The 25,819-nt window shown below is 51.3% G+C and overlaps 2 protein-coding genes and 1 long non-coding RNA gene across 5 annotated transcripts; 1 reads left to right on the forward strand and 2 right to left on the reverse strand.

Annotated features, from left to right (window-relative positions):
- Positions 1 to 375: 375 nt before the first annotated feature.
- PIN1 (peptidylprolyl cis/trans isomerase, NIMA-interacting 1) lies at positions 376 to 11,578 on the reverse strand. The gene is made up of 4 exons (XM_072787359.1): positions 11,418 to 11,578; positions 9,201 to 9,413; positions 1,895 to 2,005; positions 376 to 1,004 (listed from the first exon to the last, which is right to left on the reverse strand). Exons 1-4 carry the CDS (start codon positions 11,473 to 11,475, stop codon positions 895 to 897), a joined length of 492 nt encoding a protein of 163 aa, XP_072643460.1. The 5' UTR covers positions 11,476 to 11,578; the 3' UTR covers positions 376 to 894.
- Positions 885 to 6,612, forward strand: LOC140610861 (uncharacterized). 2 transcript variants are annotated; one of them, XR_012012327.1, is made up of 5 exons: positions 886 to 1,024; positions 2,460 to 2,727; positions 3,014 to 4,046; positions 4,750 to 4,885; positions 6,332 to 6,612. It is a non-coding gene; the product is annotated as an uncharacterized lncRNA (long non-coding RNA). The 2 variants fall into 2 exon arrangements; XR_012012326.1 differs by lacking the exon at positions 2,460 to 2,727 and having other exon boundaries at positions 885 to 1,024.
- Positions 11,579 to 18,444: 6,866 nt separating the features above from the next.
- On the reverse strand, positions 18,445 to 20,325 carry UBL5 (ubiquitin like 5). 2 transcript variants are annotated; one of them, XM_072787360.1, is made up of 5 exons: positions 19,957 to 20,325; positions 19,618 to 19,684; positions 19,341 to 19,424; positions 19,152 to 19,189; positions 18,445 to 18,644 (listed from the first exon to the last, which is right to left on the reverse strand). In XM_072787360.1, exons 2-5 carry the CDS (start codon positions 19,671 to 19,673, stop codon positions 18,601 to 18,603), a joined length of 222 nt encoding a protein of 73 aa, XP_072643461.1. In that variant the 5' UTR covers positions 19,674 to 19,684; positions 19,957 to 20,325; the 3' UTR covers positions 18,445 to 18,600. The 2 variants fall into 2 exon arrangements, with proteins under 2 accessions (XP_072643461.1, XP_072643462.1); XM_072787361.1 differs by lacking the exon at positions 19,957 to 20,325 and adding an exon at positions 19,878 to 19,938.
- Positions 20,326 to 25,819: the final 5,494 nt, after the last annotated feature.

Here is a 25,819-nt window from a genome sequence, read left to right on the forward strand (position 1 = left end):
GGGAGTGGCCTGTGTATGGAGGGCATGGGGTGATAGGTGCAGAGGGCACTCAGGGCAGGGGGGCTTCGGTCTGGCTCTCCAAGGATCCCCTGAAGATCCCCAGCTCCACCCTGACCTGCTGAATCCAGAGATGTGAGGTCAGGGCACTGCCCTTGCATTCTCGAACATTCTTCAATACCCAAGTTGGAGGACCACTGGCACTGACTGGCACCCTAATTCTCTGCTAGGAGCCCTCCTTCCCCGGGATGAAGGGAGGCATCTCAGGGAGGAAATGCAGCCTGGATACTTGGACACCAGGGAGGACGGAAGATGATGGCTCCTCTGACAGCTCCCCCTCACCTCAGCGGGGAGGGAACGAGACACAGGACAGCAGAGTAGTGGTTCCAAGTTTAATCAAGGATGCGAAGGGGGCTGCACTGCCACTCAGTGAGGACCCCAAGGTGGTGGGCAGCCTGGGCCCCACGTGGAGCATTTGCTTTTTGCAATTGAATAGAGGAACATAGCATAACCAGAAACAGTGTTAAGGCCGTCCTGCCCCCATCCTGGACCTGGGTGGCAAGGAGGGACACAGGGGCAGCTCAGCTGACTAGGTCTTCTCTTTGGGACAGGTGACCCCCACCCCTTCCGTCTGGGAGCCTCCCCACTCACCTGCCCTTCTGAAGTCAATTCCTAAAGGGGAGGGGAGTCTGACAGGGACAGCTCCAACTAGGGGCAGAGAGGGGGCCCCCAGTGGTGAAGAGCTCCCCTCAGCCATTTTGAGAACAATAAATACTGTGACGTCAGCAGGGTAGGGCACCTGTTGGCCAGCTGACAGCAGGGAGCAGAGTCTGTGGGCCCAGCCACCTGTCCCACCCCACCCGACCCTGCAGGCCAGGCCTGAGCCACCCACACCCCTCACTCCGTGCGCAGGATGATGTGGATGCCGGAATCCGTGAACACGGGCCCGCTCATCTCCCCCGTCCGCAGTGCAAAGGAGGCATCTTCAAATGGCTTCTGCATCTGACCTGGGGAAGTGTGAGCGATGGTGTGTGGGGGTCAAGACCCGGCCGCAGGCCAGGACCAGGTGGAGCGGGCAGATGGGACTCCCACCTGCGCTGAGCCTCACGCTCATCCATCACATGGTTTATGGCCCTGTCAGTGGGGCGGCGGGCCATTAAGAAGGCCCCAGGAAGCCTGAGGACAGCATGAGGGATGGCAGGCAGAGCTGCTGCCACTGCTGTGCACTTGGGAGGCACATTTTAGTGATGAACTCGTCTCCCTGGGCCCCCGTTCCCAGCCCCTGCCGCATCATCTGTCCTGCCTGCCTCCTGGGGCACACAGGCAGCTGACAGCCCCTTGCTGGCTCTTCCCACACTCCTCACCCCATCCTGGGCCCCTCCCCGATGCTCTGCAGACCCCAAGGTGGAGGGGGAAGAGGAGAGAAAGGAGGAGGAGGAGGTGGCCTGATCCCCTCTGCTCCCCCCTTTCCACTGCCTGAGCCCCATAGACCTAAACTCAGGGCTGCTGAGCTGAACTCTCCTCCCCTCACCCCTGTGGGTGGTGCTGGGAGGGGCATTCTTGGGGACCCAGCCTTACACCCCCCAACCAGAGGAGAGGCACACGGCAGCCAAGTACCTACCCTGCCGTGTCCATGATGGGGACAACTGCATCGAGGGACCCACAGACGGACTTCCCACCGCAGGGGGGAAAGGAAGCCAGGCAGAGGGCTCTGCAGCCCAGCCAACCCCCCAGCAGTGGGAGTCCCTCTGGAGCCTGCGGGACTGTGCTGCCACCTGGTGGACCCTGAAGACCTGCACAGCCGGGGCTACCCCTCCCAACCTCCCCCTGGCAGGGGGATCCCCGCGGCTGGGACAGAGGCTCCTCTAGGGCCAGGTAGTGCCCACTCCTTGCGCACCTCTGCTGAAGGCACCCAGGTCTCCCCTGGCCTTGGCCGAACTGCAGTCGCTGAACTGTGAGGCCAGAGATTCAAAGTCTTCCTCTCCTGACTTGATCTTCTGGATGTAGCCTGTGGACATACAGGGAGACCTCTCATCAAAGGCAGGGTGGGATGGAGCGGGGGGCTCCTGATGGAGGGGGCACTTCCCTCGGAAAGGAGGCACGCAACCCCTGCCCTATTTGCAAGGGTGACCACTCGCTCCACACACATTCATGAACACCCCCCACCCCCCCGCCACCAAGTGTGCGCCCCCTGACCCTGTGGTGGCCTCAATAGCCACACTGGTCTCAGAGCCCGTTCCCCCACCCCAGCTCCCTTTGCCACTCCTACCTCCCGCCCCCTACAGACATAACATGAACACAACATGACCTTTTCCCACACCCCAACACGTATTTTGGGGAAAATCTCTACCTCTAGGCCCTGTTGGGGAGGAGGGCAAAAAGCAGGGCAAATACTGAAGAGGGATGCTGGGACCCAGGGCCCTGCCAAGATCCCACAAGGCACTGATGGGGAAATTTTCTAGAAGTTTCCAGGAGAAAGGCAGGAGGCTGGGGCACCAGGCCAGCTCTGCCACAGGAGCTGTTGGCGGATCCCCTGGGCCTCAACTGTCCAACCTATTGGAACTGGGAGGAAGGCCCAGGCTGCTAAGTGGGGCGTCGTGAAGAGACCACAAGGCAGCCGAGACGGGACATGTGTCATTTCCATGGACATGGCCTCATAGCAGCCGACACCGTTCTTGCAGCTGCCCTAAAAGGCTGTGGTGGCATCACACTGGATGCATCCTGTGTGTGGTACAAACTGCTTCCGCTGGGGACTCATCTCCTGGGGGCGGGGGGTGGGGGAAGGCTGAGGCTGCACTGAGCACCTATATGACTCACATGTGGGGAGCAGGGCACATAGGAAGGCTGTGTTTGCGTGGTGAGGAAGAGCCTCCTGTTGCTCCTGAGTCCAGGTTCCAGGCAGGAGCCCCTAGAGCCAGAGCCCACCCTCTCCTCCTCGAAATGCCCCATCCTGCTCCAACCAGCTGCCCCAGCGCTTGAAGGAACATTCCTGCCAGTCTTGTCCCTGCACCCACAGGCGCAGCCACGGGGTGGACTCCCAGGACATGCAGCTCCAGACCACCCTGGTCCCACATGGCCTCCCTGACAGCTACTCTCCTGGGGACATTCTGCACACCCACCCAGCCCACCCCGGGTGTGAGGATCACCCTGTTATCCCTGCTAGTGGGCTTCTGCACACCACCCTCCACTGCTCCTGTCTGAGCACCACAGGGATGCTGCTGATTAAGCCACCTGGCGAACTGAGGCCCAGACACCCAGCCGGGGCCATCTGCCTGCTGAGCTCGTGCAAACTCCGCTATGACCACAACTGAAACAACACAACTGTGACAACACATCTATCACCCCATCCTGTCCCACACCATGGCAGCGCCTGGGTCCTGGTATCTGGTCCACTGGGGGCCTTCCACTGCTGTCCCCCTCACCCTGTCATCCCCATGTCCCAACCATCCCTCTGCTGCTGGCCCATTAGTCATCTGCCAGCAGACCACAGTGACAGCACAGTGTGCCTGCCATGGAGACTCTGACAAATGTTAGGTGCTGTCACAATTCTCCCATCCACAAGGGCCACGCGTCTCAGGGATAAGACTCCCCCCGTTTCTGTGTGACTTGCCCATCCCTGGGCTATCCTGCCTGTGCATCTTGTCATGGGACAGGCTGCCTGGTCAGAAAAGCTTGCCAGTGCGACATGAGCCCCACCCTCCATGGGCAGGGGTGGCTTCTGCCTGCAATGCCCATGCTGGGGCTGACCATGCCCGCTGGGGCTGCTAGGTGGCCCCCCAGTGCTAGCTGCACCCATTAGTGATCCAGCCTGAACTGGACATCACCGAGACTTCTCTACTCCCTGGACTCCGGGCTATCTCTTCGCCTCACCTGGGCAGCCTCAAGATTCTTCCTCCTTTCCCTTGTCTGGACCTCGATTCGCTGGCCAGAGAATCCTGTGCATACAGTGCTCCCTGCTGTAACCTGCCCGGCTCCGGGCACAGGCCCCGCACCTGCAGAGCCGAGCCCAGTACAGCACCACCTTGCCGCATCCTCCAGGAGCCGATGCTGTGAGTCAGCAGGGATCCCTGAGACTAGATGGCCTGGCCATGGTACACACAGATATCAGCCCAAAAATCAAATAAAAGCCAAGTTTCTGCCCGCCATAGTTCATAGCACCCAAATCTTCCTCTGATCAGCCAACTCTCAGGAAATGTTCTGCTTGGACAGGAGCCTCAAGTGACTTAAAAACAAACAAAAAAAAAATCACTGCTTTCTCATCTCCTCTTTCTAGAAGCTGCCCGTCAGGAGTCTGGCCACAAGCCAAGATGCAAGGGAACCCTCAGGCCCCTGTGCATCCCCTGGGCTCAGTATTAACCCAGCCCCCGTGACAGCCCTCCCAGTCTGCCCTGCCCCTGCCACCTCGAGGCCTTTGCTTAATGGTCTCTTCCCATAGGAAGCTCATTTGTTGTCCTCTGGCCTCATCCAGGAGTCTTTCCTAAGACCCCGCTGTGGGAGGTGCCCCCCTACATTTGCCAGTGTCCCATCTGTGTGTCACCTGCCTCAGACTGGGAGGGCAGGGCCAGTGGGCCTTGCTCGCTGCTGTGTTCCCAGCACCTGGCCCTGTGCACAGAACAGGTGCTCCCTAATGCTGAAGGAATTCATGAATAAATGAGACAGAAACAGGCCACAGAGAAGGAGGGAGAGGGATCCACCCCTCCGCTCCTTAGACAGAAATGCTGGAATCTCATGTCTCTTTCCTCTGTGCCTTAGATCCAAATGCTCAAGGGGGGAGGAAAAGGAAGCACATACCAAACACCCCCTGCCACCCTCCTGGCGATGCCCTGACCTAGCCAGCCTGCCTCAACACCCCTCACCGAGACGGCACTCCATCCAACGGGCGCTCCAGGTGAGAGGCAGATCCTGGGGGGCAGCCTCTCAAGGAGCTCCCCATCTGAAGCAGGGAACTTTTACCTGATTTGGGGAGTTGGGGGGCCTTTGAAACTGGCTGCATGACAGAAGTGCACCTGTCGCTGCTGGGAGGTCACAGGCTGGCCTGCTCCATGCGTCTCTGAGGCCAAGGCGGGTAAACTCTAGACTCCCCCACTGTTGTATTCAGATCTCAGCTCTACCCATCCCGAGCTCTGTGACCCTGGTGGGTGACTGCCTCTCGAAGGCATACTCGCCTGACCTGTAAAATGGGCTATTTATAGCAGCTCCCACCCTGGAGGGCTAGCAGGAGGGACAGTTACTGCTGGAAAATGCCTGGTGCAGCACAAGCCCCTGACAGTTACTAGCTGTCAGTCCATGTGGTAGGGAATGAACGTGTCCCCTCCAAGTTCGTATGTTGAGGCCTCAATCCCCAAAATGACTGTGTTTGGAGACGGGCCTTCATGCAAGTAATCAGTGATAAATGAGGTCATAAGGGAGACCTCCTGGTCCCATAGGATTAGAGTCCTTATAAGAAGAGACACTAGAGAGCTCCCCCTCACTCCCCATGTGCACATGCCATGGAAAGGCCACGTGAGTACACAGTGAGGAGGCAGCTGCCTACAAGCCAGAAAGACAGTCTTCACCAGAAACTGAATCGGTCAGAACCTTCATCTCAGACTTCTAGCCCTGGAACTGTGGAAAATAAACAGCCAGCCTGTGGTATTCTGTTACAGCACTGCAAGGTAATACACCACAATTGTTTAGGGAAAGTGAGTAAACAAATCAGTGGTCTCTGATTCTAAGATGTTGCTTTTTTTAAAGCAGGGGAGGGGCAGAGGGAGAGGAATAGAGTATCCTAAGCAGGCTCCACACTCAGTCTGGACCCCCAACGTGGGGCCCCTGAGATCATGACCTAAAGTGAAATCAAGAGTTGGATACTTAACCGATTCAGCCACCCAGGCACCCCTAGAAAGGTTTAGAGACAGACAAGGGAAGGGGCCTGGACCAAGTAAAAGTGGACAGGATTAAATCTGCCCAGAAAACCGAAGATCCAGCAGGAGGGGCCCAGAGAGACCAGAGACTCAGCCTGAAGACAGTAGACTGGAAGGGACCCGCCAACCTTGGGTGGGGACGCTAGGCCAAAGGGGCTCACTGACCCGCAGACCCTGGGAATGAGCATGTTTGAGGAGACTGCTACTCACACCAGGGCCTCCCTGGGACCCTTAGGTCCCAGGCATGTGGGGCTGGAGGGATGGGGAGCAGGTGGAGAGGGCTTCTCCACAGCCTGGCCTCCTTAGACAAGGACACTGGCAATGACAGGCAGCTGGTCCCCAGATCCCTGGCAGGGCCTGGCCACAGCCCAGCAGCTGCAGAGGAAAAGGAGCCTCAGCAGAAAACGCGGACATGCTGGTTCTTATTGCAGGCAGCCTGTCCCCTCGGGGCGATGGACCTAAATGGGTACTGATGAGATTCGAGCCCAAATCCTGATCTCCTGATCACCTGGAACAAGCCCAGGACAGGGGGAGCGTCCACTTTTACAGAAGAGAAAAACAGGCCTGGACACCCGAAGCTTGCTGACAGGGCACATGAGTGTCTGGTTACAAAGCATTCCGTGGCCTGGGCCATCTCCCAGCTTTCTCCTAATGACCCCTGAGGGGTCTGTCCCAGCTCATCTCAAGACACTGAGTAAACAGGCCAAAGTCACCAGAGGGTCTCCATGCTGAGTCCACCAGGCGCCTGAGTCCCATCCAAGTCCCACCAGGCTCCCTAGTCCCTGCTCAGAGCTCTTTCAAGAAAGGAGCAGATGCCTTGTCCTGACCTGGGCCCTCAACCACACAGGCCTGAATGACCAGGGTCCTGTGTAGATGTTAAGCGCTGGGCACTGAGCCCACTGCTCTGTTGAGCCGTCAACCGCTGGCCGGCCCCTGGGTCTCATGGCCATCCTATCCCCATTCTACAGATGATGCAGCCAAGGCTCTGAGATACTTGCTCAAGGCCACACAGCTGGCACCAGGCTTTATCTGTGTGTGACTCCAGGATGAGCCACACTAGTTGTGACCTCACCCTGCCCCACCCAGCTAACCCGTTACCATATGCTCCTGAGTCTGCCTCCTGACCTCTTGGGAATCTGCTCCCCTCTCCCTGGCCAGTCACATCACACTGCCTGTAGCTGCAGGTCTGCCCACAGCTCCCCCGGGCCATCTGCACAGGTACATGCATGTTCCAGCCCCTGCTAACACTCCAGAGTCTACACCGACTCCAGGGCCTGACAGCTTCCTGGGAGCACCTCCCAGATCCCCCTTCTCCAAGACCTAACGGACTCAGCAGCCCCAGGATCCTCCCACAGTAACAGCCCACCAGGCGCACACCTATCCATCCTGGAAACGGGGAGGCATCCTCAGTTGCCCCTCCCAGGCAGTCTCCGAGGCCTAACAGCCTTTCTTCCCAGCTATGCCCACTGCTTCGGCCTCCTGCCATCTCTTGCCAGGATTGTCCCAAAGGTCTCCGCCTCTGGCCTGGCTGTTCTGCAGAACTAGACACTCTCCCAGATGGTCCGCCTCTTGCCCACTCTTGTGGGTCCCCAAGCCTCAGAACACGGACCACCTGAGCTGGGAGGACCCAGGTCACCCCTTGATTCTCTGGGCATTCTCCACGAACCTCCTCCTTTTCCCTGGGGCAGCACACCCCTCCTCCCAGCTGCTCAATGTTAGATCCAACCAGCCTGGGCTCTGGGCCTCCCAGCATCCCTGGCCCTTGACACTCCCCACACTGCTCTCTCCTGAAAGCAAGGCACTGCAGGACCAAACCCCCCAGTCAAATGTGGCCAGCTTTCCTGCTGTCTCCAGAAAGGACCCGGACTCTTCGCTCACTCAGGGCCTCAACCTTGCTGGGATAGGTCTCATCCTCCTCAGTCCCCTGCACAGCCTTCCCCAGAGTCCAAGCTACGGCCTTGCCCAGGCCTTTACTTCTGGCTCCCTGCTGTTCATGAAACAAGGCCGTGAGGACAGAGCATAGGCCAGGCTGTGTGTAGAGTGGTGGGAATATGGTGGGAAGAGAGCCAGTCCCTGCCCTCACAGAGCTCAGGAGGCGAGCTCTTTAACCTGCCTTCCAGAATCTGCGCATGAGCTCTGCTCCTCTCTATGAGGCTGCTGTGTGAGGCTTGCAGGGGCCAGGACACCGCAGGAAGCGTGTGGGTGTAAGTAATATCCTGTAGCCAAATACCGGACCAAGTAATATGACAGTAAAACAACCACCAACACTGACTGGGTCTGCACTTTGCAAGGCCTGTGCTCCTAACAACAATCATCATGACTGTTAGCATTAGAGGACATTTACTAGACACCAGGAACTGTTACTCATGTTTTACATTCATGCTTTTTACTGCATGAGGTCAGAGTCTTCACAACTGTCCTAGGAGGTAGGTTCTATCATCAAAACACGAATCTTACAAGTGAAAAGACAGGTTCAGAGATGTTATGTAACTTGCTCAAGGTCACACAGCCAGGGCTGGGCAGTGCCAGATAGGAACCCAGGCCGTCGGGGTCTGGGTGAGGCACAGGTCATCTGGGGTAAGAGCAGCCCAGAAAGGGTCTGGGGTCTGTGGTGCCAGAGTCTGAATGATTAAACCACACGTGAGATCCAGCCCAGAACTGTCCAGCAGAACTGCCTGTAAGGATGGAAAAGTTTTATATCTGCGCTAAGATGGCAGCCACTAGCCACCTGTGGCTGCCAAGCACTTGAAGTGTGGCCAGTGTAAGGAACCAATCTTGAATATGGCTTAGTTTTAATTAATTTAAATAGTAACAGCCATGTGTAGGTAGTGGCAGCCATACCAGGCAGCTCCATACCAGGGTTCTGCAACTTATGGCCCTAGTGAGCTAAATGCTGCTGATTTCATAGTTTTCTTGGCACCTACACACCAGGTATGGGCAGGTATGTGACAACACCCATTTTACAGAGGGGAAAACTGAGTCTCAAGATGACACAAGCTCCCCCTGGAGCTTACAGGGCATAGCCACCATCTGAACCCAGGGCTGCCAGCCCCCAAGGCTGGGTCCTCCTCTCGTAACCTGGCTCACCCTCAAATGCCAAATAGAAAGAAAAAGGAGAGGCAGCTGTGCAGTCCAGGCTCATGTCACGTACAGGCAGTTCGGTGGCAGCCAATGCTGACAGCTGAGTTAGCTGGGGTGCAGGGCCTGGTGTGATTTCTACGAGGCTGGCTCCAGCTCCCAATGAGGGGACAACCTCTCCCCACATTCCCCCCACTCCAACCTGCTGCCAACTCTGCTCACCATTAATCAGCTCCAGGGCCTCCTCCTTGGTCCTGGTGATCTTCTCCTGTCGCCAGGATGAGGGCCGCCGGGACTGGCTGTGCTTGACAAGCAGGTGCGAGCAGCGGACCCTGGTGGGCTCCCCTTGTCCATTTTTGCTGCCACTGCTGCTGTTGCCACTCGGCCGCTCCCACTGGCTGGCATTAGTAATGTGATTGAAGTAGTATACCCGGCCTGGAGGAGGGGGGATACAGGAATTCAGCTGGGACCTGCTCAAAGGACACCACCCGGAGGCCAAGATGACGGACCGGCCAATGGGATTCCTTCATTCAACAAATCCCCTGAGTCCACCTCGAGCTACAGGCCCCGAGGGAGCCAGCATTCTAGATGGGGATGGGCAGGCCCCAGACAAGCAAATAAGACAATGTCATAACTTCAGTTATTAGTGACTTCAAGGAGGAAAACCACCCAGAGTGACAGGAGAGACAAAGCCGGTGTGGGGACAGGCAGCCAGGCTGCCTGTTCAAGTCTGGCTGTCACTCACTGTGTGAGCTAACCTCTCTGGGCCTTGATTTTGTCACCTGTAAAATGCAGATAACAACAGTCCCTGCCTGTAGGGTTGTGCTAAGGACTGAGTGAGCTCACAGCGGTAACACACTTAGACTAGTGCCCAGTACACATTAGGAGCGTGACAGCTATCATCTCCCTGTAGACGACAGAAGTGAGGCCTCACCTTCCACACCTTTGGAATGTTTCCTGAGTGTACACTTGGCCCCAGGCACACATGGCTGGAGGCAGGAATTAAACCCAGGTTGCCAAACATGAAAGCTCTGTTCTTAACCCGCACCCAGTGTACAGCGCTGCACAACTATGGACCAGCAGTACAGGGGGGTCAAACGTTACCCAGGGCCCAAGGAGCAGGAAGGAGGGAAGGCCACAAGAGAGAAGATTGAGGTAGAACCCAGGAGAGCCCAGGCATCATTCCAGGGGCTGAGATTTTTGCACGACTGGCACCCAGCACCGTGAAGAACTGAAGGTCACCCCTGAGGAAGACCATTAGGGTGGAGCCGAGCAGAAATGGCCAGAGAGGGGGCCCAGAACAGGGCAGAGCATCAGGATTCATGCTGTCAGCTGTGGCCACGGAGCAGGGCTGGAGCGGGCTCAGTGAGAGCTGAGCCAGTGACCGACCCTAAAACCTTGCAATGGCCTCTCTCTCCATGAACCTTGGTTTTCTCATCTGAAAAGTGGGGGTGAAGCGAGAGATTAAGGACATAACTTCACGGGGCTAATGTGGAGAACAGTGATGATCCGTGCAAAGTGCTCACCAGAGGGCCTGGCCTTCAATGAGCAGATATCACTGTGACTGTGATTTTTATGGGCTGGGGAGGCAGTGCGGTGAGATGCTGGGCCTGCTCCTCACTGGTCTGCAGTGACAAGGGCAGGCGGGCTCTGCTGTCAGACTGACCTGACTCTAATCCAGCCCCCACCCCCTGAAATGAATGACCTTGGGGGAGCTCCTTAAGTTTTCTGACTTCTGCTTCCTCACCTGCAAAACGGGGTGATAACTATCCACCTCCCAGAGTTGTGGTCATTCAGAGAGAGAGAGGGAGAACACACTCCAAACACACTTGGCACAGGGCTGGGCGGTAAGATGAGCGTGCCCGGTTACGGGTATTATTACTGTGGATAAGCCTCAGATCGGGCTCCCGGCACAGGGTCCATCCACCGGGCGGCGACGACAGACTCGGGTTAGGCGGGGATGGCCGGCGGGTTAGCAGGGGCAGGTTGTGGGCCCGAGGCCCGGCAACGCTCTGGGGCCACGCCCTGAGCGTGGGGTTGGGGTGTCCTTCCCCGGGGTGCCCCCCGGGCCCAGCAGGGTGCAGACACGGTCCCCGGGGACGTCGGGTGCAATAGGCCAAAAGGTGTCAGCCGGATCGGCAGGGCCAGGGCCATCACCTGGGGGAGGGCTGCGGGATCCCCGGCCCCCCGCCCCCGCCCCCCCACCCCCGGCAGCGCGCTGGGTCTCTCCGGCCCCGCCCCTTGCCTCAGTTTCCTCCGGCATCCCCGCTCCTGAGGTTCGCAGCCCCCACGGGGCGGGCCCGGGCCGTTACCCTGGGAAGACGCGGAGGAGCCAAGACCCCACGGGAATCGGGCGGCGGCGCCGCGCCCCAGGGGCGAGCTCGAGCCCTGCTTCCGCGGGCCCGCGCGGCCCCGCCCCAGCCCCGACCCCCGCGGCACCTGAGCTGCGGCTCATGCGCTTCTCCCAGCCGGGCGGCAGCTTCTCCTCGTCCGCCATCTTCCCTCCTGCCGCAGCGCCCGCTCCGCCTCCGCCGCACCGCCTATGCCGCCCGCACCCGCCCACCGCCGCCGCCGATTGGCTCGGCCCGCCTCGCCCCGGGGCCCGGCGACGATGCTCATTGGGCGCCCGAGCAGTCCGGAGAGGCCTTCGGGCTTTCTATTGGGTAGCGGCGAGACTGGGCGGACCCTCCGTGCGTTCTACCGGGTCCCGCCCCCGTACGGCCTCCCCCGGATCCCGCCCCCTTCCTCCCTCGGCCGCTGACTGGTAGGGAAGGGGCTGGAGCCCGTCCTTCTCCACAGCCTCCGGCGAGCTTCACAGAAGTCCGGGCACCTCCTTTGCGTCCTTCGCCGCAGGCCCCATCCGATTGGCTACTGCGGCAGTAGTTCCCGCCTTCCTCAGCCGTTCCCGGAGGCCCGCGCCCCCTTATGCGGAAGTGTCCGGGTGGTTTCGAGGTGACGGCAGCCCACGAGGTACTTGAAAGAGGCGGTGCTGCCTTAGCTGTTGCCGTAGCAACGCAGTTGCCTTGGTGATGAGCAGCGAAGAAGCCTAAATTTGGCTCCTCCATCCTCCTTCTCCCCACCTGTTTCCTCCAGATGTCCAAAGCTGTCCCCCCACTTTTTTTTTTTCTTTTGCGAGACTAACCCTTTCCCTGTGCCACTGACCAAACATCTTCTACTTCCTTTGGAACCTACTTAACTTATTCTCTCGGTCTGGCTCCTGCCTCTGTCCTGGGTGACTGGTGGGTGTTGGCATGGCCACTTAGCTGGCGACACAGGAGGATGCGTCTGTAGGAGGATGATGAGCTCAGTTTGAATCGTCTTAAAATTGAGTGTGCGGCACCTGTGGGACTCTGGGGAGGTGCCTGGGGACAGGCTGGAGATAGATACGAGAGGCAAAGACACCAACAAGGAAGAGTTCAATGATAGTTCATCTAGAACTAGACCCCTATGTGACCATTGAAAAAGAATGAGGCGGGGATCCCTGGGTGGCTCAGTGGCGTAGCACCTGCCTTCAGCTCAGGGCGTGATCCTGGAGTCCCGGAATCGAGTACCACATCGGGCTCCATGCATGGAGCCTGCTTCTCCCTCTTCCTGTCTCTGCCTCTCTCTGTGTGTGTCTCTCGTGAATAAATAAAATCTTAAAAAAAAAAATGAGGCACAGTCATATAAAACATGGGAAAACATGTCTACAAGAAATAGGATATAGTAGGTTAAGAGCATTCAAGAGCCAGATCGCTTGTGTTCAAAGCCTGGCTATGACTTTGAAGAAACTAATCTCTGTGTTTCAGCTTTTCAGCTTCTCCATCTGCAAATGAGAATAAGAAATATATATATCTCATACATACCTTTGATGCAAAAATTGAGTTAATCTGTAGAATGCTCTCCAAACAGCGTCTGCCTCATAGCAAAAATATGTTTGATGAGTGAAAAGAAAAGCTAGTCACTGTACAGTGTAGCAATTATAGTATGTATGAAAGCATAACAAATCAACAAACATTAATTGAAAATAATTAGTTATAGAAAGATATCAAAGCATTAAAAAAAACAAAAAGGAAGCTGCAGAATATGTATAATTATCTTAATTGTGTAAAAACTATATACCAAAATTTCTGGATTCATTCAAATATGTTAATGACTAGCACTGGTAATTCAGGTGAAGGAAAAATTGAGAATCTTATGTTTCAATATAACGTTTTGGTTTTTCTTATAAGCACATATGATAATCTTAACCATAATATTTTTTAAAAAATGATTTTCAAGGTGTCTGGGTGGCTCAGTCAGTTAAGCCTTCGGCTCAGGTCATGGTTTCAGGGTCCTGGGATTGAGCTCTAAGGTGGGATCCCTGCTCAGTGGGGAGTCTGCTTCTTTCTCTCCTTCTGCCCCTGCTCATGCTTGCTCTTTTTCTCTCTCAAATAAATAAATAAAATCTTCAAAAAAAAAAAAAAAAGGATGATTCTGGACTTAGTGCAGTTATAAAAATAGTGTAGATTTTTCATATACCCTTTACCTAGCCATCCCTTATATTAACATCTTATATAATAACAGAATGGGGGATCCCTGGGTGGCGCAGCGGTTTGGCGCCTGCCTTTGGCCCAGGGCGCGATCCTGGAGACCCGAGATCGAATCCCACGTCGGGCTCCCGGTGCATGGAGCCTGCTTCTCCCTCTGCCTGTGTCTCTGCCTCTCTCTCTCTCTCTCTCTCTCTCTGTGTGTGACTATCATAAATAAATAAATAAATTAAAAAAAAAAATAACAGAATGGAGGTGGGGCTCCTGGCTGGCTCAGTTGGTGGAGGATGTGACTCTTGGTCTTAGGGTTGTGAGTTCAGACCCTACATCATGTGTAGAGATCGCTTAAAAATAAAGTCTTTGAAAATAATAGAACAGAGATCACGAGGGATCACTTTTGTTTCCCTGGGGGCATTTGGCCATTTTTGGTTGTCACAAATAGTGGGGAGGGAGATGCTACTGGCATTTAGTGGGTAGAAGCCAGGAATGTTGTTGAACATCCTATAATGCACAGCAACTCCAACAAAGAATTATCCGCCCCAATGTCAACAGTGCCAAAGCTGAGAAACCTTGCCCTAGAATAATTATCAAACATTTGTAAATACTATTGGAAATCAACAATAGTACAATACTATTAATTAAAAAACAATTAGACTTTAGAAGAGAATTTCCTGTTTTCCCACTAATATTCTTTTTATGTTCCAGGACACACATTTGTCATGTGTCCTTAGTTTCCTCCAGTTCATGACATTTTTTAGGTCTTTTCTTGTCTTTCATGACCTTTGATACTTTCAAAAAGCAGAATGTCCCTCATTCTGATGTTTTGTCATGATGGGGTTTGTCTGGTATTCTCTAATGATTTGAGGTTACATGTTATTGGGAAGTATATCACAGAGACAAGGTGTCCTTCTCAGTGACTCATACCAGGTGATCAATGATATTGATCAATGATATGTTTTACTGATTGTATTAAGGCATCTTTTCCTGCATAATGAATTACCCTACAATTTAGTGGATTAACATTTAGTATTTCATAGTTTCTATGGAATCCAGGCACAGTTTAGCTGGTGTTAGCAGGAATGGCTGTGGTCTCATCTGAAGGCTTGACTGGGACAGGATCTACTTCTAAGCTCCTTCATGTGGTTGCTTGCAGGATTTAGTTGCGAAGGGGGTGATGGATGGCTGAGGAACAGAGTTCCTTACTAGCTTTGGCTGGGGGCCTCTCTGTGAGGCAGCTGGCTTTCATCAATGAGCAAGTGAGAAAGCAAGACAGAAGCCACAGTCTCTTTGCAACTTAATCTCAGAAGTGATATCCAATCACTTTTGCCATGTTCTATTTGTTAAAAGCTAGGTCTGGTTTATGCTCAAGAGCAAGGGATTACACAAGGTTGTGAATACCAGGACAAGAGGATCATTAGGAACCACATTAGAGTCTGCCTACCATACTTGTGATGTTATTAACTTTGATCATTTGGTTAAGGCAGTATCTAAACTTACAATTTTCCTCCTTGTAATGAATACTTTTTGGGAGATACTTTGAGGCTGCACAAATATCCTACTTCTGCTTAAACATTTACCAATGGCTGCCAGTTTTTAGCATCTGTCAGTATTTCTTTATCTACAGCAATTAATTACTATGGTAATGGTGATTACCATTACTATGATGGTAATCATATGATTACTATGCAGTGATTTATTATTTTCCTCTTCTCCATTTAACTGCAATCCTTTTATAATGAAGAGTTGTCCCTTGTTTATTTACATTCAATTATTTATTGATATAAGTATGGGCTCAAAGATACTTATTTTATCCTATTGATTATAGTCCAATACTATTATTATCTGGTTGTCCAGGTGGTTCCAAATTTGGAAACTGTGAGCTTGTTCACAGGCTGGCTTCTGTGCCCTTTCTATATGCTCTCATCCTTTCTATTGGAGCACTTCCTACTACCTGGCCCAAGATATTCCAGGCTCAGCTAGTATATTCTCTATCCTAGTTCTGGAACCAATCACTTCTGGAAGGCTTGGCTCCTTTCATTGGAGAATATTTAGAAACTAAGATCTAGGTGCTGGGTATGCCCATTGCTACTGGGGTGTCACTGCTTCTGGTCCAAGGAGATAAAGCAAGGAAATATATGTATGTATACATACATCTGCATTTCTGCATGTCTGTATACATACTAAACTAAAAACATGAGTCCATACTAATACCTCCAACTCTAATCCAGCCTCACAGAGTTTATTCTAACCACTTCCTTTCACCCCACCTTGTTTTGTTTATAACTTCTTTCTCCAGCAGTGAGAAATCTGGCTCTATCTACAATATATTTACCTGTTTGTTCAACCATATGTGCGGTTATAGATGTACAAAAGTAGTTCCAGAATTGCTCAATCATAATGCTGTGAGGAATTTATTTAGAGTACAGTGTTTGTGTATGATTCTTTTTGTCTTTAGCCTTACAGTATCCAGTCAAAATACTTTTCCAAAGTTACTAGGTCAGCTCCTTTCTTCCCCACCCCTTTTGGTGTGGTCATGTGATTCACTTGTAATACAAGCAGATTCATCTGACAGCCTGCATTCTATCTTTCTTTCTTCCTACATCCTAGTTGACAAAATAAAGTCCTCATCCACTACCGCAGTTCTACACAAGCGAGTACTATCATCACAAAAACCCCTCTGTACTCTCTTTTTATATAAAGCAAAACAAGCAATTATCAATAAACTAATGAAAAAGAATGAGATTAATTTATATGGAACATGAAAAATAAAGCATAAAAAAGCAAGTGATTGGGGCATCTGGCTGACTTGGTTGGTACAGCATGTGACTCAATATTAAGGTGATGAGGGGATCCCTAGGTGGCGCAGCGGTTTAGCGCCGGTCTTTGGCCCAGGGCGCGATCCTGGAGACCCGGGATCGAATCCCACATCGGGCTCCCGGTGCATGGAGCCTGCTCCTCCCTCTGCCTGTGTCTCTGCCTCTCTCTCTCTCTCTCTCTGTGACTATCATAAATAAATAAAAAAAGTTTAAAAAAAAAATATTGAGGTGATGAGTTTGAGTCCCATATTGGGAACTAAAAAAAAAAAAAAGCACTGAATGGTATATATTACAGAATGCATTATTAGGGACGCCTGGGTGGCTCAGCGGTTAAGCGTCTGCCTTTGGCTCAGGTCGTGATCCTGGAGTTCCGGGATCGAGTCCCACATCGGGGTCCCTGCAAGCAGCCTGCTTCTCCCTCTGCCTCTCTCTCTCTGTTTCTCTCATGAATAAATAAAATCTTAAAAAAAAAAAAAAAGAATGCATAATTAACCCAACTGTATAAAAAGTATAGGTTATATTTCAGAAAATTTCTGGATTTACTCAAATATGTTAAATATGTTAAAAATTACCACTGGGGGGGGGGTGTTAAGAAATAAGAAACTTAAAGGACACCTGGATGGCTCAGCAGTTGAGCGTTTGCCTTCAGCTCAGGGCATGATCCCAGGATCCGGGATGGAGTCCTGCATCAGGCTCCCTGCGAGGAGCTGCTTCTCCCTCTGCCTATGTCTCTGCCTTTCTCTCTCTGTGTCTCTCATGAATAAATAAATCTTAAAAACAACAACAACAACAACAACTTAATTTTGAACAAAACATTTAAATTGTTTTTAGAAGCAAATATTAGCATGGTCCTCTTAAAAATAAAATTGAAGTTTCTATAAATGCATTGGAAAAGACGTGACCTCAGGAGAGAGAATGGGATAAAGGTTTTATTTTCAGCCTGTACTTTTCTATGCTGATTTGAGATTAACAAGTAACCACCTTATCAAGGTTGTGCTATATTAAAAAGAGTGGGGGGGGGTATTTTTAAGTAGACAAATACGGGGGGAGAGAACTTTAACAGTAGGAAGATCAAGGTATCAGGAAAGAGACATTCCTGACATCAGGAGGGAGCTAGTCCTAAGGACAGAAGGGAAACCAAGATGGCAGGTAGGGAGGCGTCTAACAGAGACTAAGGAGAGATCATCGTCCATGAACTACATGCCAGTAGGACCCTAGGCAGCTGGAAGGTCTGCATCCCAAGAAGCTTGGTAGCGAAATTAAGGCAGAAGACTAGTTGGAGCTTATGAGGAAGGCTAGACTTGAACATGTTAATGTACTTCAGGAAATCAGCCAGGTCGATACAGGAGAGGGGGAAAGGGATGGGGCAAGCTTCTGGGTGAAACTCCTGAGAAAGGCTCCAGAATACAGCTGGAGGAAGGACCAACATTGATCCTGGGGTCTGTGGCCCAGGGAACACAGATGGGGTGTTTGGTGTCCTGTCTACTCACACCTGGGGGAAGGCTGGAGACAGCTTTAAACACTTTGTACCAGACATCCTGCTGTTTTAACTGCATTCTCGTTGAGATATGGGTGCCATCCTGGTTGTCTATTTTAGAGTAGGAAACCAAGGATCGGAGAGGGTGACTTCCTCAAATCCCATCACTAATGATCAAAGCCTAGCCTAAACCACAGTCTCTGTTCACTTGAATTTCCAAAATCCAAGGAACTGTGGCTGCTTAATCATGCTTTAGCTCATCTACACATTTCACAACAAGGCAATTAAGTAAACACTATCAGTTCCAGTTTGGATAAGGAAATGAAGGCATTAACTACCCTGGCCCAGGATCACAGCAGTGGCAGAGCTGGGATTCCAACCATAGTCGGTCTGAATCCAGAACCTGTATTCCTAACTACTGTATCTACTGTCCTTACCCAGACCCCCTTGATCTATTAGGATGCCAATAATCCCACGGATCTCTCGACCTTCACAGACCCTTGGCAAATCCCAGAGCTTCCATTCAGGCTCCCAAGCTGCTGGCTTACTCTTCCCTCACTGATCCAGTTGGATCCTGAACTCTTTATTGAGCTGCTGGGTACTGAGAGTATAGTGACAACCCTCCCACGTTAGAAAAGACCTCCTTCAAAGATGACAACAATGAAGCAACTTCTAAGATTTTATTAACATGAGTTTTTAAAAACAAGCATCCGTATCAGTGTGGGGGAGATGGTAGTGAAGAGGGGAGAGGAGCCAACAGGAGGGGAGAGGAGCGGGGTGGGGGGGGGAGGCAGGACAGGACAAATGGAAGGAATTCTGCTCTATTGGTAATAAAGCTCCAGGTTCATCCCATCGTGGATTTCATCTGAAGTAAAAAACGTTAAGGAACTCTCACTGTGGGCTCCATCTCCATCCTCTCATCTTGCACAGGTGGGTCAGGGTGGCCTGAGGGCTCCACCCAGGGCCAAGGGAGCCATTTTGAACTAGGTCAATTTTGATTTGAAAAGAATCAGAACTATAAAAAAAACAAAGGTTCACGCTCCTGTTGCACAACAGACATGCCTGAGTCTCACTCCACCCTGACCACTTGTCCACACTCAGGTAGAGATCAGTAATAAATATTTAGACCTTCAAGTTTCTTCTAAGCCAAGCCAAAGCATTTCATCAACCACCCTCCACCCCTAACCAACATGACATGGCTTCCATTTTCTTTCTTTCTTTTTTCTTTGGATCCCATTTTCCAAATGCTTACTGTGTGCTACATTCTAAGTTAAATACTTTATGTGCACCATCTCATACAGACTCCAGCACCGAACAAAGAGAACCAAGTCTGGTATACAGAGCCTTCCTCAAGAAGTCACGCAAAGGATACAGTCCCCCAAAGACACGTGGTCCTTGAAAATCGTGTACCTGTGGGATAGAAACCTTTTGAATTTGAAGTCTGAGGTGGATTTTCATGCAGGAGGCAAGCTGAGGAAGCTCTGCCTAAGCCCACAGGGCTCCCCCACCCAAACCTTCTGGCCCAGTCCCATCCAGTCCCCAGTTCCACCGCTGCACTCACCACTTCTTCAGGACGATCTTGTTCCAACGGGTGCCAGTTTGGGCTGCGATCAGCTTCTTAAGGTCCCCGATGGTGTCATCAGTGCTGGGCGCAGACGAGTTAAGGAAAACGGAAGGGAGAACGGGGAAGAGGACATCCCAGGGCTGAAGGCGCCCTGCCAGGCCCCCACCCGCCCACTCCCCCGGGTTTAACTAAAGTCACCCTACAGCACACACGGAGATGCCTGCCTCACATCAAGCACCCCAGGAACCACTGCCTCTCAGCCGCGGGTGGATACTTGCACTTAACGCGGACCTTCTTCCCTAGACGGTCGTTGCAAACAACCTCGATCATCCTGTCTGGAGCTACACACGGCGTGGGGTGGAAGGCAGCAGTCAGGACTTCAGGGGTCTCCCAAGAGCCAAGACCCCGGGTTTGAGTCTTACGTTCACCCCTCAACCTCCCAGATTCGCGGTCCTCCTAGGCCCCAACTCCCAGGACCGCGGACCCCAGGCGGCCGCGCCTCCCCGCTCAGGTCGCCTGAAGGCCCGGCCTCGCCTTTCGCAGACGCGCACACCCTTGATGGCCAGGTCCGTCCGCTTTCCCCGACTCTGCGCCTCTCCCACCAGCCCCTCACCTCGAATCGCCTGGAACCCGCCGACGCCACAAACTCCTCGCTCGAGGGCGGAGCCCGGGTTAGAGTAGACGCCGAGAGCCGGAAGCGGAAGTGAACAACCGGAAGCGCCCTCCCCGCTCCCGGCTCAACACCGCTCCGGCTTTCTTCCGGTCAAGGCAGGTTCCGAGCGCCGCTTCGGGGTCCCGAGTTTGGGCAGAGAATACTCGCCCGTCGGTGCGTGGGGCCGCGTTGGGGTCCCGGTTTGTGCGTGGCCGGGGAAGGGGCGTGAAAGCAAAGTCAGAGGTCAGGGGCCGGGCAGAGAGATCCCCCTTCCGTCGGAAGGTGTGGGTTGCCGCGGCCTCGTGTGGCGTCTGGTGGGAACATCAGGGGAGCCCGGGGACGCCCCGTGGGGGTGGTGACTTTTCGTTCCGGAGCCCGATGGAGCCTCTCAGTGGAGCCTCAGCTTCAGGGCGAGGAGGAGCCTGGGTCAAGTCGTGCTGTCATCTCGGGCCCCCTCCCTTCACTGGGGGCGGGGACTTGGAAGCGTTTTGCCCACCCCTCCCTTTGGCCATCGCTTCCCCCCCTTGCACCCCGACACACACACCTGGGCGCAGACCACAGTCAGCAAAGCGGCCTCCTGATCACGTCCTGGATACCAGCACGCACCAGTCCGGAGTCCCGTTCTCTCCTCTGCTGTCTCTGCCTCTCTCTCTGTGTCTCTCATGAATAAATAAAAATCTTAAAACATTTTTTTTTTTTTTTTTTTTTGGGTAAAGGGCCGCCTAGGTGGCCCAGTGGTTGAGGGTCTGCCTTTGGCTCAGATCCTGGGATGGTGTCCCGCATCAGGCTCCCCACAGGGAGCCTGCTTCTCCCTCTGCCCTTGTCTCTGCCTCTGTCTCTGTGTCTCTCATCAATCAATCAATCTTTAGAATGGAGTCCAAGTTGCATGCCAACCAGCATGATGGGCAAGTCGAGTGGAAACGACAGAAGAGGGTGATTACCCGGGTTTGTGTGATTGAGGAAGGTCACCCCGGCTCTGCAGGGAGCACCTTGTACCAGATCTCAGCCTTGCCCTTCAGCCCCAGAGCAGCCCCTTCACTGCCAATGGAACCATTAGGCTGTTCTTTCTCTGCAGACAGGATTTTCCCAGTTTGGTGAGCCTAAAGGGATTCGCTCTGAAAATGAGCTGCTGCTTCTGATTTGCTCCATCCACCTTCTCTGTCTCTCTGTCTTTTAAAAAAGATTTGTTTATTTATTCATGAGAGACAGAGAGAGGCAGACACATAGGCAGAAGGAAAAGCAGGCTCCCTGCGGGGAACGTGATGTGGGACTCGAGACCAGGACCTCGGGATCACACTCTAAGGACTAGGCTACCACTGCAGCATAGACACCCTCTCTTCCAGATTAAGGTGACAAAGGAAGGAGCCTCGGATACCTCACTTTAGAGACCCCTCCTCACACCTTGGTAATTAGAATTCAGAACTTCCCATGGAAAAAAAAAAAAAAAACTTCCCATGAAAGGACTCAGTGAATGCCCCTTGAGGAACAAGGGCGGCTCTATTCCCCTCTTTGAGCAGCAGAAGGTCAGTTAGTTGTTAGAGGTGCTGGGGTGAGGAGGAGGTAGGTGCTTCCCAGAAGGGAGGGTTGTGGGTCACAACCCAAGGAGCAAGCGGGGTAGGCCCTCTTTGCCCCCTTGTTCCCCGGGTTTCTGACCCAGAGGGAGGAGTTTATATGTGAGGTTTCCTTCCCTCCACCCCTGTATGCTGGTGGAACAGGAGATGGTACTTAGGAACCCCCCTGTAACTCAGGGGGTGAGGGCAGGAGCACCTGGGTGCTGCTAAACTTAAAAGCAGTTGCTCCAAGGGTGCCTGGGTGGCTCAGTTGAGCATCTGACTCTTGGTTTTGGCTTAGGTCGCGATTTCAGGGTTATAAGATCCAGCTCCACATTGAGCTCTGTGCTCAGCGCTGAATCCGCTTGGGATTCTCTCTCCCTCTGCCACTCTCCCCTACTCTCTCTCAAATAAATAAATAAAATCTTAAAAAAAAAAAAAAAAAAAGGCAGGGCACCTGAGTGGCTCAGTTGGTTAAGCATCTGCCTTCGGCTCAGGTCCTGATCATGGGGTCCTGGGATTGAGCCCCACATTGGGCTCCCTGCTCAGGAGGGAGTCTGCTTCTCCCTCTGCCACTGCTCCTCCTCGCACGTGCTCTCTCACTCTCTCTCTCAAATAAATGAATGAATAAATATTTTGTTAAATATTACTTAAAGTGATATTTAACTTTATCACTTGGCTCAGAAGTTTACTGCCTGCCTTTGGCCCAGGGCGTGATCCCGGAGTCCTGAGATCGAGTCCCACGTCCGGCTCCCTGCATGGAACTGCTTCTCTCTCTTCCTGTGTCTGCCTCTCTCTCTCTACGTCTATCATAAATAAATAAATAAATAAATAAATAAATAAATATTTTCAAAGATTTAGATAAAGATTAGTTTATTTATTTGAAAGAGCACAAAGGGGATCCCTGGGTGGCGCAGTGGTTTGGCGCCTGCCTTTGGCCCAGGGCGCGATCCTGGAGACCCGGGATCGAATCCCACGTCGGGCTCCCGGTGCATGGAGCCTGCTTCTCCCTCTGCCTGTGTCTCTGCCTCATTCTCTCTCTCTCTGTGACTATCACAAATAAATAAAAAAATTAAAAAAAAAAAGAGCACAAGGTAGTATGGTAGAGATGCTACACTGTGGCATCAGATCTGGGCCTGTGCCCCCTGACAAGTGACTTGACCTCTGTGGGATTCTTTTGGTTTTTCCACAGTTGCAGGATGGCTGATAAACATGAAGCATTTTTTTCTGTGCTTTGGCTGAGGAAAAATACCAAAGGGGTTGACTTATCAATAAACATTTGGAACTCACATTTTTAAATTATTTATTTTTTAAAAAAGATTTTATTTATTCACGAGAGACACACACAGAGAAAGGGGGGGGGTGCAGAGACACAGGCAGAGGGAGAAGCAGGTTCCACGCAGGGAGCCCAATAGGGAACTAGATCCCAGGACTTCAGGATCATGCCCTGGCGGATGGCAGGTGCTAAACTGCTGAGCCACCCAGGGATCCCTGGAACTTACATTTTAAAAATTATTTTATTTTTTAAAAATATTTTTATTTATTTATTCATGAGAGACAGAGAGAGAGGCAGAGGCAGAGACACAGGCAGAGGGGGAAGCAGGATCCATGCAGGGAGCCCGATGTGGGACTAGATCCCAAGACTCCAGGGTCATGCACTGGGCCGAAGGCAGAAGCTTAACCGCTGAGCCACCCAGGCATCCCTACATTTTTTTAAAAGATAAAAATTGCACATGGTAAAAATTTAAGCATTATAAAAGTATATATGGCAGCATAAAGACTTCTTGCCTTCAGATCACAGCCATCCCCAAAGGCAACTACCACTAAAAGTTTCCTTTAAAAAAAACAAAAACAATTTTACTTATTTGACAGAGAGCATAAGCAGGGAGAGCTGCAGGCCACAGGAGAAGAAGGCTCCCCGCTGAGCGCAGGGCTTGATCCAAGGACCCTGGGATCATGACCCGAACTGAAGGCATATGCTCAACCAACTGAGCCACCCAGGCACCCCCCAAATTTCCATTTTATAGAGATAGTTCCTGCATCTTCAAACGTGTGATATGGAATGGAACCTCCCAAGAAAATTATAAAACTTTTCAGATATTAACACATTTCAGTAGAGACTTTGTATTTTCAAGTAACATACAATATTTTAAGTTATGTCAAAGGGCAGAAACGAATGACTTAGTTTTTTTGGTTTTGTTTTAAGACTTTTTAGTTTTTAAAGTAATCTCCACACTCAGTGTGGGGCTTGAATTCACAACCCTGAGATCAACAGTCACTTGCCCCACCAACTGAGCCATCCAGCTGCCCTATGGGTTTTTTAAAAGATTTTATTTATTTATTCATGAAAGACACACAGAGAGAGAGAGGCAGAGACATAAGCAGAGGGAGAAGCAGGCTCCATGCTCCATGCAGGGAGCCTGATGTGGAACTTAATCCTGGGACTCTGGGATCATGACCTGAGCCGAAGGCAAACGCTCAACTGCTGAGCCACCTAGGTGTCCCAAGGTGCCCTATAAATGATTTAGGTTTTATACAGGCATTCATGTATAAAGGGTGAAATACATAATAAATTGTGTGTGCATTTTTTGGAAATATATGTATCTCCATGAGATAAAACTATATATACTGATCTCTACACCTTCTGCTTTTTAAAGCAAACAGTATTCTGGAGATTGTTCCAGTTAAAGCAAACAGTATTCTGGAGATTGTTCCAAATAGCACAGAAAGACCTACCTCGTTTTATTTATTTATTTTTAATGATTTGAGATCCTACACATGGGACTGTCAGGTCCAACAGAGGCTGCAATCTGATTGCTAAACTGCCTTCAAAGAGTTTGAATCAATTTTGCCCCTTCTGCAGGGTTGAAAGGGTCTGTGTCCTCACACCAAGGCTAGTGTGGATATTTTCCAGCTTCTTCATCTTTTTTAATCTGATAGATGAAAACCCTGGTGTTTTACTTTTTTATTTAATTATAGATAAGCATGAGGACGAGCATACAGATTTATCTTTTTTTTTAGCTTTATTGAGGTATAGTTGAAACAAATTTTACACATTTAATGTATACATCTTAATGAGTTTTGCATTTTTAAAAGGATTTTATTTATTTATTCATGAGAGACACACACACACAGAGGCAGAGACATAGGCAGAGGGAGAAAGAGGCTCCCTGCAAGGAGCCCGATGTGGGACTCAATCCCAGGACCCCGGGATCACACCCTGAAAGGCAGACGCTCAACCACTGAGCCACCCAGGCATCCCTTGCATTTCTTTTTTTTTTTTCCTTGCATTTCTTTTTAAAATAGTTCTCAACATCTCCAATTCCTGCCTGACTCTGTGTGAATGTGTGTATTGAAAACATTTGTTGCCATTATCGGCTTTTGGGGGTGTGATTTAGCAAAACCTCAATTTAAACTTCACATGTCCTTTGACCCATCAAATCGGTTCCTGGTTATTTATCCAATAGAAAAAGTAGATAGATAGATAGATAGATAGATAGATAGATAGATAGATAGATAGATAAGATAGGTTGATAGATAAAAGAAGATAGATAGATAAGATAGGTTGATAGATAAAAGAATTCTTAACTCCAATATTATTTGTGGTAACAAATCTGTAAACAAATTGAATACTCATCAATACAGGAATGTTGAATAAATTTCGCTGTTCTTATAAACTGCTAATTTTTTAAAACATTTTTTTAAATTTATTTATGATAGTCATACAGAGAGAGAGAGAGAGAGAGAGGCAGAGACACAACAGGCAGAGGGAGAAGCAGGCTCCATGCACCGGGAGCCTGATGTGGGATTTGATCCCGGGTCTCCAGGATCGCGCCCTGGGCCAAAGGCAGGCGCCAAACCGCTGCGCCACCCAGGGATCCCCAAACGGCTAATTTTTAAATGAACTACTAATTTAGTGAATGATGGTGGTACCTTGCTGGCTCAGTCTGCAGCATGGGACCCTTGATCTTGGGGTTGTGGGTTCCAGCCCCATCTTGGGCATAGAAAATACTTGAAAATAAAATCTTAAAAATAGTGATATGGGCATGTAGCTGTCAGTGGGTAGAATATGTGACTCTTGATCTCCAACTTGTAAGTTCAAGACCCAGGTTGGGTATAGAGATTACTTAAAAATAAAATCTTTTTTTAAATGATTTATTTATTTATTCATAGAGACAGAGTGAGAGAGAGGCAGAGACACAGGCAGAGGGAGAAGCAGGCTCCATGCAGGGAGCCCGACATAAGACTCGATCCCTGGACTCCAGGATCACGCC

The sequence above is a fragment of the Canis lupus genome, chromosome 19 (genome assembly GCF_048164855.1).
Source record: "Canis lupus baileyi chromosome 19, mCanLup2.hap1, whole genome shotgun sequence".
Classification (NCBI taxonomy): domain Eukaryota; kingdom Metazoa; phylum Chordata; class Mammalia; order Carnivora; family Canidae; genus Canis; species Canis lupus.

Bases quoted from the DNA above. Each gene is read 5' to 3' on its own strand.
- PIN1 (XM_072787359.1), bottom strand. From the start codon at position 11,475: ATGGCGGACGAGGAGAAGCTGCCGCCCGGCTGGGAGAAGCGCATGAGC. The intron at 2,006-9,200 runs GTGAGCAGAGTT...GTATGTCCACAG, and splicing joins GGCCCTGGAGCTGATTAATG to GCTACATCCAGAAGATCAAG. The intron at 1,005-1,894 runs GTGCGCAAGGAG...ACACTTCCCCAG, and splicing joins CCTGGGTGCCTTCAGCAGAG to GTCAGATGCAGAAGCCATTT.
- UBL5 (XM_072787360.1), bottom strand. From the start codon at position 19,673: ATGATCGAGGTTGTTTGCAACGACCGTCTAGGGAAGAAGGTCCGCGTT. The intron at 19,425-19,617 runs GTATCCACCCGC...GTCTGCGCCCAG, and splicing joins AAGGTCCGCGTTAAGTGCAA to CACTGATGACACCATCGGGG. The intron at 18,645-19,151 runs GTATCCTTTGCG...TTTTTACTTCAG, and splicing joins CCACGTGTCTTTGGGGGACT to ATGAAATCCACGATGGGATG.